Genomic DNA, 17797 nt, shown 5'->3' with positions numbered 1-17797 from the left:
TCGCGTTTTCGGGATCCTTAAGGGGGAGGGGGACCAGCCCCAACTCGATGTCCACATAGGCACCAAAGATATAGGTGGGAAAAGGGATGGGGAAGTAAGACAGAAGTTCAGGGAGTTAGGGTGGAAGTTTAGAGCCAGAGTTGTTATCTCTGGTTTGTTGCCCGTGCCACGTGCTAGCGAGGTGAGGAATAGGGAGAGAGAGCAGTTGAACATGTGGCCGCAGGGATGGTGCAGGAGGGAGGGATTCAGATCCCTGGATAATTGGGGCTCATTCTGGGGTAGGTGGGACCTCTACAAACAGGATGGTCCACACCTGAACCAGAGGGGTACCAATATCCTGGGGGGGAATTTGCTAATGCACTTCAGGAGGGTTTAAACTGATTCAGCAGGGGGATGGGAACCTGAATTGTCACTCCAATGCACAGGAGGATGTGAATAGTGAGGTCACGAATAAGGTTTCAAGGTCGCAGGAGTGTACCGGCAGGCAGGAAGGCAGTTTGATGTGTGTCTACTTCGACACCAGGAGCATCCGGAATGAGGTGGGTGAACTTGCAGCTTGAGTTGGAACCTGGGACTTCGATGTTTGGCCATTTCAGAGACATGGATAGAGCAGGGACAGGAATGGTTGTTGCAGGTTCCGGGTTTGAGGTTCATAAGGAGGAGGTGTTAGCAATTCTGGAAAGTGTGAAAATAGATAAGTCCCCTGGGACGGATGGGATTTACCCTAGGATTCTCTGGGAAGCTAGGGAGGAGATTGCAAAGCCTTTGATCTTTATGTCATCATTGTCTACAGAAATAGTGCCAGAAGACTGGAGGATAGGAAATGTTGTCCCCTTGTTCAAGGAGAGTAGAGACAACCCTGGTAATTATAGACCAGTGAGCCTTACTTGTGTTGTGGGCAAAGTTTCGGAAAGGATTATAAGAGATAGGATTTATAATCATCTAGAAAGGAATAATTTGATTAGGGATAGTCAACACGGTTTTGTGAGTTCTTTGAGAAGGTGACAAAAGAGGTGGATGAGGGTAAAGCAGTTGATGTGGTGTATATGGATTTCAGTAAAGCATTTGATAATGTTCCCCACGGTAAGCTATTGCAGAAGATTCGGAGGCATGGGATTGAGGGTGATTTAGTGGTTTGGATCAGAAATTGGCTAACTGTAAGAAGACAGAGGGTGGTGGTTGATTGGAAATGTTCATCTTGGAGTTCAGTTACTAGTGGTGTACCGCAAGGATCTGTTTTGGGGCCACTGCCGTTTGTCATTTTTATAAATGACCTGGAAGAGGGCGTAGAAGGATGGATTAGTAAATTTATGGATTTTGATGGAGTTGTGGACAGTGCGGAAGGATGTTGCAGGTTACAGAGGGACATAGATAAGCTGCAGAGCTGGGCTGAGAGGTGGCAAACGGAGTTTAATGTGGAAAAGTGAGGTGATTCACTTTGGAAGGAGTAACAGGAATGCAGAGTACTGGGCTAATGGGAAGTTACTTGGTAGTGCGGATGAGCAGAGAGGTCTCGGTGTCCATGTGCATAGACCCCTGAAAGTTGGCACCCAGGTTGATAGGGTTGTTAAGAAGGCGTACGGTGTGTTAGCTTTTATTGGTAGAGGGATTGATGTTCGGAGCCGTGAGGTCATGTTACAACTGTACAAAACTCTGGTGCAGCCGCACTTGGAGTATTGCGTACAGTTCTGGTCGCCGCATTATAAGAAAGATGTGGAGGCATTGGAAAGGGTGCAGAGGAGGTTTACCAGGATGTTGCCTGGTATGGTGGGAAGGTCTTATGAGGAAAGGCTGAGAGACTTGAGGCTGTTTTCATTAGAGAGAAGGTTAAGAGGTGACTTAATAGAGGCATACAAGATGACCAGAGGGTTAGATAGGGTGGACAGTGAGAGCCTTTTTCCTCAGATGGTGATGGCTAACACGAGGGGACATAGCTTTAAATTGAGGGGTGATGGATATAGGATGGACGTCAGAGGTAGAGAGAGTAGTAAGGGTGTGGAATGCCCTATCTGCAACAGTAGTGGACTCGCCAACATTAAGGGCGTTCGAATGGTCATTGGATAAACATATGGATAATATTGGAATAGTGTAGGTTAGATGGGCTTTAGATTGGTTTCACAGGTCGGCACAACATCGAGGGCCAAAGGGCCTGTACTGCACTGTAGTGTTCTATGTTCTATTCCACATCCAGAAGTCTGTGATAGTCCAGCACAGAACCATATCTACCAGTGTTGGCCATTACTTTTCTAAATGGTGCCTCCACTCACCATGCCCCTGCCCCTTCACTCTGACACTTGTTGGGGAATGAGAGACTCACCAGATCCAATGCTATTTACATGAGAACTAGGAGCAACAGTAGGCCATTCAGCCCCTCAAGCCTGCCCTGCTATCAATATGATCATGGTTGATCTTATGTCAGCCTCATCTTCAACTTCCTGCCCGCTCCCTGTAACCCTTCATCCCTCTATTAATTAAAAACTTATCTACCTTCTCCTTAAATTTGCTCAAGTGTTCTGCCATCCACTGCACTCTACGGCAGAGAATTCCCCAGATCCACCATCCTTTGAGTGAGATAATTCCTCCACGTTTCTGTTTGTACTCCCCCCGCACACTTACCCCAAAGCCCCCCATGCTTACCCCGCCATGCTTAGCTCTATATCCCCCATACTTACCCCTACTCCCCATGCTTACTCCCAGTGCCCCCCCCCCCCCCCCACGCTTACTCCCAACGCCCCCCCCCCCCCCCCCCCATGGTTCCCCACCACCCTCACATTTCCCCCACCCCTCCCACAGGAGGCGTGAACACAATTTCTTCTCAAACACCCCTCCCTGAACTCCTCCTGCCAACCTGAGGATTAATGTTAAGAAATGCTTCTTAAATGGTTAATAATTAAGGCCCCCAGTGAATACAAGGGCAGATAGGCCAGCCTAGGCCTGTTTAAGTGTCAAGCTGCAGAGCAGAGACTGCAGAGTGGGAACCTCGCTGACGGGAGTCGATTAATTCTGTCGTTCCAAGACATTTTGATGTAATTATTTCATTAAGCCCAAACCACGCTACTACACAAACCATCACACCGGGCTCACAGCAACTCATATCAAAACTGCTGAACTGTTCTTTCCAAATGTGTTTCTGACCCTTTCACATAAAGAGGAACACTCCCATTGCAGTTTCCAGAATCCCACTTTAACTGGGAATCTCCATTCAATCGAGTGACATCTAGAACATAGAACATTACAGCGCAGAACAGGCCCTTCGGCCCACGATGTTGCGCCGACCAGTTAAAAAACAATGACCCACTAACCTAAACCAAACCCTTACCATCCATAAACCTATCCACGGGTCTCTTAAACGCCCCCAAACTAGGCGCATTTACAACTGCAGCAGGCAGGGCATTCCAATCCCTCACCACCCTCTGGGTAAAGAACCTACCCCTGACATCCGTCCTATAACTACCACCCCTTAATTTAAAGCCATGTCCCCTCGTGCTAGCTTTCTCCATCCGAGGAAAAAGGCTATCACTGTCCACCCTATCTAAACCTCTAATCATCTTATATGTTGCAATAAGGTCCCCTCTTAGCCGCCTTCTTTCTAACGAAAACAACCCCAAATCCCTCAGTCTCTCCTCATAGGACCTCCCCTCCATACCAGGCAACATCCTGGTAAACCTCCTCTGCACCCTCTCCAAAGCCTCCACATCCTTCCTATAATGTGGGGACCAGAACTGCACACAATACTCCAAGTGCGGCCGCACCAGAGTTGTGTACAGTTGCAACATGACGCTGCGACTCCTAAATTCAATCCCCCTACCAATAAACGCCAAGACACCGTATGCCTTCCTAACAACCCTATCTACTTGATTCCCAACTTTCAGGGATCTATGTACACATACACCTAGATCCCTCTGTTCATCCACACTATTCAGAGTCCTCCCGTTAGCCCTATACTCAACACATCTGTTATTCCTGCCAAAGTGATACTTTGAAAAGTGATACCTCCTGATACTGAGGCAGTCAACCTGTGATTCCTCCCTGCAGGCTGAAACCATTAATGTTGATGAGATAAAGAGGTTAATAAGACAAGAAGCGACAAAGATCTTTGATGGTGAGTGAACCTTTTTTATTCACAATCCTTTATCTCCTTCAGCTCACACTACTGGACAACGGGATCTGGGGAATCAGTTTACCAGAGGCGTATTCAGACAGCTGGATCCTCCCCATTCCTGATCTCGGTCTGACCATGCTGAGTGGAAGGCAGGAACCCTTCCCCACCCCCTCAACTTGGTGTAGGAGGAGATAACAATATCTGAGCCCAGCTACACACCTCCCATCAACTGGGGGGGGGGGGGGGGGGTGGGGTGACATCGATAATGACTGGCATCTGGAGATCAGTCATTCCATCATATTCCAAGGACAAGAACCTATAAATAATCTCATTGGATTTTATTAACACAACTGATACTCCATCGCAGGAAAAATGTTAATTCACACCATCCCTCCCTCCAATGTAGGGGCAGCCCCCCCCTCCTGAAATAGGGGCGGCCCCCCCTTCCCGAAATGGGGGCGGCCCCCCCTTCCCGAAATGGGGGCGGCCCCCCTTCCCGAAATGGGGGCGGCCCCCCCTTCCCGAAATGGGGGCGGCCCCCCCTTCCCGAAATGGGGGCGGCCCCCCCTTCCCGAAATGGGGGCGGCCCCCCCTTCCCGAAATGGGGGCGGCCCCCCCTTCCCGAAATGGGGGCGGCCCCCCCTTCCCGAAATAAGGAAACTCCTTGCTCCAATACAGGGGGAGCTCTCTCTTGAGTAGTGGATATGGTCAGCACACACCTGTGGGCTAACGTCTCCCCGAATTCCAGACCATCCCTCTTCTTCAGTTCCAGGCTGGAATTCTCTGGCTGCCAGCGAGAACGGCGAATTTGGGCTCAGCCGAATCAGCATTCACTGCAGCAGGACTGGAAAATCCCAGCCGGGGGCGAGGTCGGAGAATCCTGGCCATGGGCGAGGTCAGAGAATCCCAGTCCATGAAGGTGTTCCCATCATTTACCAGACTGGAAATCCAGGAATTAGCGTTATCAGGAGAACTGATTGCAGCTCACTCATTGGCCTATGTTCTGTTTTCTAGAAAGAATGGCGTACTATCTAGCCAGAATACGTGGCCCATCAGACTTAGCAAGCCAAGGAAGGCCAGGACCCCCTGGTAAAATTGGCAGCCCCGGACACCCTGGGCAGCCAGGCCAGCCTGGATTGCCAGGACAGAGTGGAAGAGATGGACGGCCTGGGATACCTGGACCCAAAGGTAGAATTTAACATTATGACGGGAAGGTTCATCTCCTCTCTGAGAACTAACACTCAGCCACTCAAAGAGAAGTACCTCCCTTCATCATCTGTTTATGTGTGTGTGAGAAGGGGGATTATCTGCATTTCAACAGCTTTTAGTGGTTAAATCAAAATAACCTGAGACTCTCTCTGAAAAATCAACAAGTAACACTTTATTCTGCTAACTAACAGTAAACAGGTTAACTAAACTATTAACAAACAGAATAAAATACTATTCTAATGGAATGCTGTTTAGATAGATACAATTTCCATTTTTTAACAAAAAATAACAGAATTTTTCATCACTCTCAAAATTCAATCAGGTTTGTCATCTTCTGGGACCTTCTGTCATCTTTGCTTTTTTTTCTGTGGTCTGTTGGTACCGTTACGATTGAGATGAGGTTTTCTTTTCAGACATAAATGTGGCTGTTGCACTGGCTGAGAACAGTTACTGCCTGTGTGTCTCTCAAGCTGAGAGCTGTGATCTGTGGCAGTAGCTGACTGATAGTCATCTGGCAGTTCTCTGGAACTAGTAGTTGGTTTTACATTCCTGATGACATACCGAAATTCACACTGTGGGATTGGTTTACAGGTTATCAAAACATCAAATTCAAATCTGATAGGCTATTCAAATACCTGTTTTAAATTGATTGGTTAAAATTCAAAAAAAAGCTGTCATTTTGGTAGCAAAATGTTGGGCTGAAGGGGCTGTTTCCTGTGCTGTGTTGTTCTTTGTTCACCCCTGCCTAGGCCTGTGCTATATTGTTTCACTCTATGTTCTCTGTGTACCTGCATTTGTATCTGCGTCTCTTTTAACTCTCTAAGCAAGGCAAAAAAAAAACTATCTTTAGTTTTAAGCAGACAATACAATTTTACAATTCTTAGCATTTTTACTATTTTTTAATAGTTCTACAAACACTAAGGTCACTGTGTTAGTTTAAAGATATAGGCTGTCAGGAGCTGTGATCCTGTTAAATAGCAGGCGCTCCGTGTGGATGTTGTTCTGTGTGAGTGGCCTCACATTCAGCCTCTCCGCCACTCGGCCCATTTCTGTGCTAGCTTCCCGAGCAAGGGCTCTGACGACAGCCCCCCCAGCAGATCAGGCAGGATTAGTCTCTCCGCTCGACAGCCTTGCGTCAGAACTGAAAAAGCTAAACTCCCTCTGGCCTTAACCTGAAATGAAATTCACCTTTCCAGCCTCAGAGAGGGGACTCGTTTAACCTGGTGGTTAATATGATTATCCATTTGCTTGCAGAGGTTGTGGGATCACACTGTGTGAGATCACAGCTGCATTGCTGACAGCCCTCTTGCATAAAGGCTTGATAAATAAAGTTACTGTCCATCAAAACAGGAAGACTGGACTGAACATCACACAGCATTTGTCCGTCATGTTAAAGCGGCGTTTAAATTAATACTTACCATCTCCAGATTGTTTCTGGCGATTTGGTACATCTGTAAACTGGAATTGAGAATGCAGTCTTCCTGCTGAGTGACAGGTTCCGATCGAGGTGTATGAGAGACAGTAGCCAAGGTGCACCAGTCAGCTAACTCACCACACTTTGTGCTGTATTGGCACTATCACTCTCAGATCAAAAAAAACACACAGCTACTGAAGGAACCTTCACTTATATAGCGCCTTACTCATCCACAAGACATCGCAATGTTCCCCGCAGTGAATGAATTTAATCCCAGTATCTTTACTATGCAGAAGGAGGCCCATTGAGTCTGCACTGGCTCTCTGAAAGAGCATTCTACCCAGTCCTACTCCCCTGCCACATCCCTTGCACATTCTCTCTTTTCAGATAGCGAACCAACTCCCTATCGAAAACCTCGATTTGAACCTGCCTCCTCCACCCTCTCAGGAAATTTGTTCCAGACTCCAACCATCTCCTGGGTGAAAAAAACTCTTCTTCACATCACTCCTTTGGTCCATTATTTTGAATCAGTACCTGGTTCTTGATGCTGTCTTGAGAGGGAAAGGTTTCTCACTATTTACCCTGGTCATAACCCTCAGCATCCCGAATATCTCACAATCTTTTCTCCAAGGAAAACCGACACAATCTCTTCAAACCTTCAAACTATTCTCCTTCAAACCTTCAAACTATTCTCTTCACTACAAATTATTATCCCCTGGAATTGTTCTTGTGAATCTGTATCAATACGGTTTTAATGTACAGGATTGAAGCTGATTGTGCAGTAAATTTGAACAATTAACAAAAAAATTTAGTGTATCTGTCCTGGGAGTGTTTGCTGGGGACAGTGTAGAGGGAGCTTTACTCTGTATCTAACCCCGTGCTGTACCTGTCCTGGGAGTGTTTGATGGGGGACAGTGTAGAGAGAGCTTTACTCTGTATCTAACCCTGTGCTGTACCTGTCCTGGGAGTGTTTGTTGGGGGACAGTGTAGAGGGAGCTTTACTCTGTATCTAACCCCGTGCTGTACCTGTCCTGGGAGTGTTTGATGGGGGGACAGTGTAGAGGGAGCTTTACTCTGTATCTAACCCCGTGCTGTACCTGTCCTGGGAGTGTTTGATGGGGACAGTGTAGAGGGAGCTTTACTTTGTATCGAACCCCGTGCTGTACCTGTCCTGGGAGTGTTTGATGGGGGGACAGTGTAGAGGGAGCTTTACTCTGTATCTAACCCCATGCTGTACCTGTCCTGGGAGTGTTTGATGGGGGCAGTGTAGAACATAGAACATTACAGCGCAGAACAGGCCCTTCGGCCCACGATGTTGCGCCGACCAGTTTTTTAAAAAAAAACACTGACCCACTAATCTAAACCAATCCCTTTTCGTCCATAAACCTATCCACAGATCTCTTAAACGCCCCCAAACTAGGCGCATTTACAACCGCAGCAGGCAGGGCATTCCAATCCCTCACCACCCTCTGGGTAAAGAACCTACCCCTGACATCCGTCCTATAACTACCCCCCCTTAATTTAAAGCCATGCCCCCTCGTGCTAGCTTTCTCCTGTCCTGGGAATGTTTGATGGGGGCAGTGTGGAGGGAGCTTTACTCTGTATCTAACCCCGTGCTGTACCTGTCCTGGGAGTGTTTGATGGGGAATTATAGAGGGAGCTTTACTTTGTATCTAACCCCGTGCCGTACCTGTTCTGGGAGTGTTCGATGGGGGACAGTGTAGAGGGTGCTTTACTCTGTATCTAACCCTGTGCTGTACCTATCCTGGAGTGTTTGATGGGGACAGTGTAGAGGGAGCTTTACTCTGAACCTGTGCTGTAGCTGGTACCAGAGGCTTTGAAGAATTAAATTATATCTGACAAAGTGTGACTGAATTGCTTCTGTTGGTATTATTGGAATCTTTTATTTCCTGGTCTTTAATTAATGATTTTTACATTTTTAAACAGGTCCTGCTGGTCCTAAGGGAGACCGTGGTGAAATTGGCATTGGCCGTTTGGGGGAACCTGGTGCACCGGGAGCTCCAGGTGAGTTGATAGATTTGCAGATTGGTTGGCGTTGATTGAATTTTGATAAAATGAATAATGTCCATGTAAAGGAGTTTAAAAATGAGCTGGAGGAACAGAAGGAACTTGGGTTTCTGATTCATATATCATTAAAATTAGCAACACAGGTTCACAGGACCATAATAAAGTAGACAAAGTATTGGGGTTTATTTGTGGTGGAATAGAATCGAACAGCGTTGAAGTTATTCTAAACCTATTTAAATCTAAATTAGATTACAATGGGAAATCATTCTGGTTTCTGAAAACTCAGAGGACTGACATTTACTGACTGCCTGTCAGAGGAAGGCCTCAAAGCAGCCTTTGCGGAATATTCTATATTATAAAAAATGATTTAGGATTCCAAAACATGCACAAACAATTTGTAAAGATGACACTGGAACTAAAACTCTCAGAAAAGATGAAACAAACTGGGAGTCTTCATTCCCGGCAGACCGGTGGCACAGTGGTTAGCACTGCTGCCTCACAACGCCAGGGACCCGGGTTCAACTCCCAGCCTCGGGTCACTGTCTGTGCGGAGTCTGCATGTTCTTCCCATTTCTCCAGTGCTCCTGTTTCCTCTGAGCGATATGTTCAATGCATTGGCCATGCTAAATTCTCCCTCAGTGTACCCGGACAGGCGCTGGAGTGTGGTGACTAGAGGATTTTCACAGTAACTTCATTGCAGTGTTGATGTAAACCTACTTGTGACACTAATAAATAACGACACAGAATTGCAGTAGCACAGTGGGTTAGCACTGCTGATTCACAGCTCCAGGGTCCTGGGTTCGATTCCCGGCTCGGGTCACTGTCTGTGTGGCGTTTGCACATTCTCCTCGTGTCTGCGTGGGGGTAGGGCCTGGGTGGGATTGTGTTTGGTGCAGACTCGATGGGCCTCTTTCTGCACTGTAGGGTTCTATGCTTCTACGAATAGCAAAGACTGAGAGTTGACCTGAGAAAGATTCTTTAAAATTATGGATGGGCTTGATGGTGAAAATGTTTCTGATTTTGGAATAGTGACCGTAAAAAGGAAATAATCCCTAACAAATCCAGCAGCCTTCCCTGGTGTTTATTGGATGATAACAGCCTCCAAAGGAGGGGCAGCAAATACCACTGATGCCATACTGAAAGGAGCCTCCTCCCAGCTGTCCAAAATGTCCAAACTTTCCGTCACCATCTTTTTGTTAAAGGAGACATTGAGTCTCTGTGAAAGGCTGCACCATGCAGACTTTATCCAGCTCTACTGGACCCAGTGGGCAGCGGGAAGGAGGCTGGAAAACCAAGTGTGAAATTAATTTTTGCAAGTCCCAGGGAGCTGAAGTTTCTCTGCAACCCCTTCGAAATTAACCTGGGCTGTCTGTGTCTCGGGAGCCCCAATCTGAGCAACGCCCCCCCCCCCCCCGCCTCCCCTCACCAACAGTCACCACTGGCTGGCCAAAGGCCTCATGATGTGGAGATGGCAGCGTTGGATTGGGGTAAACACAGTAAGAAGTCTCTCAACATCAGGTTAAAGTCCAACAGGTTTATTTGATAGTAAACACCACTAGCTTTTGGAGCGCTATTCCTTCGTCAGGTGGGTGGAGAGTTCTGTTCAGAAACAGGGCATATAAAGGCGCACACAGTTTACAGAATACTGATTAGAATGCGAGTCTTTACAGTTAGAACAAAGAACGACACAGCACAGGAAACAGGCCCTTCGGCCCAACGAGCCTACACCGCCATCTTAACAATGTGATTTTCCTCCTCCGCCCATGACCCATGTCTATGGGTGTGGTATCCCCATTGGAAACTAGATTGAGGGGAGAATAATTTAGGGACAATTTGTTACACCAATCAGCCTAAGAGCACATCTTTGGGGTGTGGGAGGAAACCGGAGCACCCGGAGAAAACCCACGCAAGCACGGGGAGAATGCTCAAACTCCCACAGACACCGACCCAAATCCATGTATCTGCACAGCAAACAGTGATAGTCACTGAGCTGTCATGGTGCCCATCTGCTGGTCCAGTTTTAAGCGTACACAAACGACGCAAAGTACTAGGCTACTCTCGAAACATCTAAGAGCAGCCCACGCACGACCCACCACGTATATGCCCCTCGTTAGACAACAAGTTAATCTGTTATTCAAGTCTTAAAGGTACATAGAACATTACAGCGCAGAACAGGCCCTTCGGCCCATGATGTTGCGCCGACCAGTTACAAAACAATGACCCACTAACCTAAACCAATCCCTTTACGTCCATAAACCTATCCACGGATCTCTTAAACGCCCCCAAACTAGGCGCATTTACAACTGCAGCAGGCAGGGCATTCCAATCCCTCACCACCCTCTGGGTAAAGAACCTACCCCTGACATCCGTCCTATAACTACCTCCCCTTAATTTAAAGCCATGCCCCCTCATGCTAGATTTCTCCATCAGAGGAAAAAGGCTATTACTATCCACCCTATCTAAACCTCTAATCATCTTATATGTTTCAATAAGATCCCCTCTTAGCCGCCTTCTTTCTAACGAAAACAACCCCAAATCCCTTAGCCTCTCCTCAAGAAGGATGTGGAGGCGTTGGAGAGGGTGCAGAGGAGGTTTACTAGGATGTTGCCTGGTATGGTGGGGAGGTCCTATGAGGAGAGACTGAGGGATTTAGGGTTGTTTTCGTTGGAAAGAAGGCGGCTAAGAGGGGATCTTATTGAAACATATAAGATGATTAGAGGTTTAGATAGGGTGGATAGTGATAGCCTTTTTCCTCGGATGGAGAAAGCTAGCACGAGGGGGCATGGCTTTAAATTAAGGGGGGGTAGCTACAGGACGGATGTCAGGGGTAGGTTCTTTACCCAGCGGGTGGTGAGGGATTGGAATGCCCTGCAGTGGTAAATGCGTCTAGTTTGGGGGCGTTTAAGAGATCTCTGGATAGATTTATGGACGAAAAGGGATTGGTATAGGCTAGTGGGTGCAACATCGTGGGCCGAAGGGCCTGTTCTGCGCTGTAATGTTCTATGTTCTATGTTCATAGGACCTCCCCTCCATACCAGGCAACATCCTGGTAAACCTCCTCTGCACCCTCTCCAAAACCTCCACATCCTTCCTGTAATGTGGGGACCAGAACTGAACACAGTACTCCAAGTGCGGCCGCACCAGAGTTGTGTACAGTTGTAACATGACGCTGCGACTCCTAAATTCAATCCCCCTACCAATAAACGCCAAGACACCGTATGCCTTCTTAACAACCTTATCTACTTGACTCCCAACTTTCAGGGATCTATGTACACATACACCTAGATCCCTCTGCTCATCCACACTATTCAAAGTCCTCCCGTTAGCCCTATACTCGACACATCTGTTATTCCTACCAAAGTGAATTACCTCACACTTCTCCACATTAAACTCCATCCGCCACCTCTCGGCCCAGCTCTGCAACCTGTCTAAGTCTTCCTGCAAACTATGACACCCTTCATCACTATCTACCACACCTCCGACTTTGGTGTCATAAGCAAATTTACTAATCCACCCAACTATACCCTCATCCAGATCATTAATAAAAATTACAAACAGCAGTGGCCCCAAAACAGACCCCTGAGGCACACCACTCGTAACCGAACTCCATGATGAATATTTACCATCAACCACCACCCTCTGTCTCCTATCCGCTAGCCAATTCCTGATCCAATTCCCTAGATCACCCCCAATCCCATACATCTGCATTTTCTGCAGAAGCCTACCATGGTGAACCTTATCAAACGCCTTACTAAAATCCATATACACCACGTCCACTGCCTTACCCCCATCCACCTCTTTGGTCACTTTCTCAAAAAACTCAATAAGGTTAGTAAGGCACGACCTACCCGCTACAAAACCATGCTGACTATCTCCAATCAATTCATTACTCTCCAAATAACTATAAATCCTATCCCGAATAATTTTTTCTAAAACCTTGCCCACAACAGAAGTGAGACTCACCGGTCTATAATTCCCGGGGAAGTCTCTGTTCCCCTTCTTAAACAATGGGACAACATTCGCTAACCTCCAATCTTCCGGTACTATACCAGAGGCCAACGACGACCTGAAGATCAGAGCCAGAGGCTCTGCAATCACTTCTCTTGCCTCCCAGAGAATCCTGGGGTAAATCCCATCCGGACCAGGGGACTTATCTATTTTCAGACCCTCCAGAATATCTAGCACATCCTCCTTATCAACTGCAACACTGTCAATTCTACTCCCCTGCAACCCAGTGTCCTCCTCAGCTATATCCATGTCCCCCTGTGTGAACACCGAAGAGAAATATTGGTTCAATCCCTCTCCAATCTCCTCCGGTTCTACACATAACTTCCCTCTGCTGTCTATAACTGGCCCTAATCTTGCCCTAACCAACCTTCTGTTCTTGACATACCTATAGAACGCCTTAGGATTCTCCTTAACCCTGTCAGCCAAAGTCTTCTCATGTCCTCTTTTAGCCCTTCTTAACTCACTCTTCAACTCCCTCCTAGCCAATCTAAAGTTTTCTAGTGCACTACCCGAGCCCTCATGTCTCATCCGAACATAAGCCTCCTTTTTCCTCTTAACCAACGAAAAAACTTTTTTGGTGCACCACGGTTCCCTGGCCCTACCAATTCCTCCTTGCCTGACAGGGACATACCTATCACGGACTCGCAGTAGCTGCTCCTTGAAAAAACTCCACATTTCAGACGTTCCCAGTCCCTGTAATCTCCTCGTCCAACCTATGCTTCCTAATTCTCTCCTAATAGCCTCATAATTACCCTTCCCCCAGCTAAAACCACTAGCCCGAGGTTCATGCCTATCCCTTTCCATCACTAAGGTGAACGTAACCGAATTATGGTCACTATCACCAAAATGCACACCAACTTCCAAGTCTAGCACCTGGTCTGGCTCATTTCCCAGCACCAAATCCAATATAGCCTCACCTCTAGTTGGCCTATCTACATACTGAGTCAAAAAACCTTCCTGCACGCTTTGTACAAAAACTGACCCCTCTAACGAGCTAGAGCTATAACAATTCCAATCAATATTAGTAAAGTTAAAATCCCCCATAACAATTACCCTATTACTATCACTCCTAACCAGGATCGTCTCCGCAATCCTTTCCTCAACCTCTCTAGAACTTTTAGGAGGTCTATAAAAGACTCCCAACAGGGTGACCTCTCCTCTCCTATTTCTAATCTCCGCCCATACTACCTCAACAGACAAGTCCTCATCAAACTTCCTCTCTGACACTGTGATACAGTCCTTGACCAATAATGCTACCCCTCCCCCCCTCCTACCTCCTTCTCTACTCCGACTAAAACATTTGAACCCCGGGACCTGCAGCAACCATTCCTGCCCCTGCTCTATCCATGTCTCTGAAATGGCCACAACATCAAAGTCCCAGGTACTGATCCACACTGCAAGTTCATCCACTTTATTGCGAATACTCCTCGCATTAAAGTATACGCATTTCAAACCCTGCTCCACCCCACCCCTGCGATGCTGTGCATTGCAGGCCCCATCTATGCCCCCCTCACTTTCAACCCCTCTACTCAGGATCCCATCCCCCCTCCGAATCAGTTTAAACCTCCCTGCATAGCCTTAGCAAATTTACCCCCCAGGATATTGGTCCCCCTCTGATTCAGGTGTAGACCATCCCTCTTATAGAGGTCCCACCTTCCCCAGAATGAGCCCCAATTGCTCAAGTACCTGAACCCCTCCCTCCTGCACCATCCCCTCAGCCACGAGTTCAAACTTTCCCTCTCCCTGTTCCGCTCTACACTATCCCGTGGCACAGGCAAGAGTCCGGAGATAACCACTCTATCAGACTTGGCCTTTAGTTTCCACCCCAACTCCATAAATCTCTGCTTAATATCCCCTTCCCTTAACCTCCCTATGTCATGTGTCCCCACATGAACTATAACTTGGGGTTGATCTCCCTCTCCCTTAAGAGTCTTGAATATCCTTTCTGATACATCCCGGACCCCAGCCCCTGGTAGGCAACACACCAGCCCTGAGTCCCTACCTTTACTTCCAACTCTCTTATCTGTCCCTTTAACTGTGGAGTCCCCAATCACGAGGCCCAATCTTTTACAGCCCCTAACCACCTGAGCTTTCACACTAGGCTCACCCCCAGAGACCTGCTCCCTTTGGCTATCCCCAGTTGATTCCTCCTCAACTGTAGCCTCCAGGACCGAAAACCTATTTTGGAGGGGAACAGCCCCAGGGGATTGTCCCCCCGATTGCTTCTTTCCCCTCTTCCTGGCAGTGACCCAAGACTCATTTCTAGGAGTGACAATCTCCTTATAACTCCCTATCGATTTCCACCTCCGCCTCCCGAATTATGCGGAGTTCCTCTAATTCCACCTCCATCTCCTTTACACACTCCTCCAGAAGCTGCAATTGAACACACTTCATACAGGTAAAATCACCAGAAACACTACTAGATTCCCTCACCACATACATCCCACAGGAGATGCAGCTTACTGCCTGAACTGCCATCCCTGAAGCAATTACCAGCAGAAAAATAAAAAAAATAAAAAAAAACTTCCCCCACACGTATAATTAGGTTAGAGGAGGTGGGAGGGTGGGATTCTCTACTAGTGTAGAGGATCGGGTATCCTCTCTACACTAATTTATAGGGTTAGGGGCCCGAGAAAAAAAAACTACAACTACCGGCAAGCGTCCTAGTGACGACTTCCGGTTTCTAACTAGTTTAAAAAAAAAACCGCCGCAACTCGCAACTTTAAAACTATAAATAAAAAGTAAAACAGAAAAATGTACCTGTTTGCTGCCTCCTCTCACGCCCAAAAATCACTGCCTCTCGATGCTGCTCCTCAGGAACAATGTGAGTTGAGATCTATCTCCACTCGCATTCTAATCAGTATTCTGTAAACTGTGTGTGCCTTTACATGCCCTGTTTCTGAACAGAACTCTCCACTCACCTGATGAAGGAACAGTGTTCCGAAAGCTAGTGGTGTTTACTATCAAATAAGCCTGCTGGACTTTAACCTGATGTTGAGAGACTTCTTACATAAGGCCTCAAGCCAGTGAGCTGCACCAGGACCCCATTTGGCCGCCTGTAGCTTATCTTCTAGGTTTGTGGTGTCACTGATGAGGGTCAGAAGCCTTGTCATTGTTGCCAGGCTGGAATTATCTAGTTTGGGATCCTCAGTTGTTACTGCTTTTCTCTCTGTTTTGATTGGCTTGTTAACCTCAAGCACTCATGATGTTAATGGGCAGCCTACGTTACAGCTTATAATGTTATAACTTGACTGTCTCCAATGCCTTCCCTTAGGTCCACCGGGTCTCCCAGGTTATGGTAAAATTGGCCCACCAGGTCCATCCGGCCAACAGGGTGTGCCAGGCGTTCCAGGCCCGCCAGGACTTCAAGGAACATCAGGGAAAAATGGCCGCTGTATACCCTCTGACTGCATGATGAGGGCACCAGAGCCTTTTAATGCCAAGAATTCGAAAGGACCACCTCATTGGATCAATTAACAAAGACTTTTCTTCATTTGCATTTTTTAGCGGTGGGGTGGGGGGAGGCAGGGGTGGTTGAAATGTCTGATTATTTTTTTTTCCTCGTTTACTCCTCTTATCGAATGAATCATGCCAACAGCCTTCAAAGGTAGGCCCGAGCAATGGTCTATCCACCCAGTGGATTACGGAAGTGGTGTTTGTAAAGGTTTCTGAGCCTCTCCTGCTTGTGGCAACAGGCGCGACGTTTTACAATTCAGTCCCAGTAACCTTTCAAATACCATTAAAGGTGCATTATCGACGCCCCTGTGGGAGACAGTCTGTCCCACGCCCTGGGGCACCAGCTGAGGCTTAGAATTGCTAACTCTGATTGGACACATTTCCAAAAACGTTTCATCACATGACCTCCCACAGCTCCGCCCTCTCAACCCCTTGACATGTCGACCGTCACGGTGGGTCCCATCTTCAGCTGACCAATTGACAAGTACGTAGCCTCTTCCATATCTAACTGTCAAAATACCTTGTTCTTTTCTCCAATATTGTAATACTCTTTCAGAAAATGAAAGTATTGCGGGTGAGGTAAATATTTAATTTGCGGAAAAGCAGGGCGAGTCCTGGAGAGTTACTCCCCCTCATCGGGACACCACCACTGGTCAGAGCCAGAGGAGGGATCTGAGCCATTTTGGCCAGTTGGATTACAGTAATTGTGGAGAAGCAGAGTTTAAACACTCAGCATGTGGCTGGGACTGGTCCACTCTCCAACACGATCAAGAACTGTTCTGCTCATTGAGGCATGCGGGGTTAAAGTAAGAAAATGTTTTTCTTTTCACCCTGCACCTGGAACCTCACTCAACCTCACTCCTTCCTTAAACATTTCTCTGGAAAAAAACACAAATTCTCCATCCAAAAGAGAAAATGCTGGAAAATCTCAGCAGGTCTGGAGAGAAAAGAGCTGACGTTTGAGTCCAGATGTCAAAGCTTTGACAAGGGGGTTATCTGGACTTGAAACATCAGCTGTTTTCTTACAGATGCTGCCAGACCTGCTGAGATTTTCCAGCATTTTCTCTTTCGGTTTCAGATACCAGTATCCCCAGTAAGTTGCTTTAATTACCAGTTTTCCATCATGAGACAAAGTGCAGAGTGGGTCTCAAACTGGAGATGTTGACTCCACGCTCTCCCACTCTCTTGTCCCAGTGATGCTCTCCGCTCACGCTTGGCTTCACATTTCTATCAGTATGCCAGTTCCTGCTGGTACAGGAGACTGCGGGTTCACCACAGCAACAGTGCCAACATACATACAACTTATGGAAGCGGGACTTCCTGACTAGCATAAACGCAAAACTCCCCCCTCCCCGCCCCCATCTCCCCTGGCCCTCACCATCCCCTCTCTTGCCTTTGATGGGAATCTCCCACAGCCTGTCCCGTTCAGTCTTCACTTGCCAAAGAATCACCACAAAATAGGAATACGTTGTCGGGTGTTGTCTACTGAAATGTGTCATTGCAATCGAGTGTTGTAAATTCCAAACATCAGCCGATGAAGATCAGGGAGTTCTGTGTGACTCCTGTATTAAAGAGCATTA

The 17797-nt window shown here is 47.3% G+C and overlaps 1 protein-coding gene across 1 annotated transcript in view; it reads left to right on the top strand.

The window, feature by feature from the left end:
• LOC145358007 (uncharacterized) overlaps positions 1–17055 on the top strand; it is a 79471-nt gene extending 62416 nt beyond the window's left edge. The window contains exons 23-26 of the mRNA XM_080211684.1: positions 4036–4102; positions 5117–5290; positions 8673–8750; positions 16036–17055. Of these exons, the coding sequence (XP_080067810.1) occupies positions 4036–4102; positions 5117–5290; positions 8673–8750; positions 16036–16238 (522 nt within the window). The 3' untranslated portion in view covers positions 16239–17055. The remainder of the gene's footprint in view (positions 1–4035; positions 4103–5116; positions 5291–8672; positions 8751–16035) is intronic.
• The last annotated feature ends 742 nt before the right edge of the window (positions 17056–17797 follow it).

This window comes from Carcharhinus amblyrhynchos, chromosome 24, assembly GCF_965287045.1.
Source record: "Carcharhinus amblyrhynchos chromosome 24, sCarAmb.v2.hapA, whole genome shotgun sequence".
Classification (NCBI taxonomy): Eukaryota; Metazoa; Chordata; class Chondrichthyes; order Carcharhiniformes; family Carcharhinidae; genus Carcharhinus; species Carcharhinus amblyrhynchos.
The sequence above is the reverse complement of the archived record's forward strand: the minus strand, read 5'-3'. Positions and strand labels throughout refer to the sequence as shown.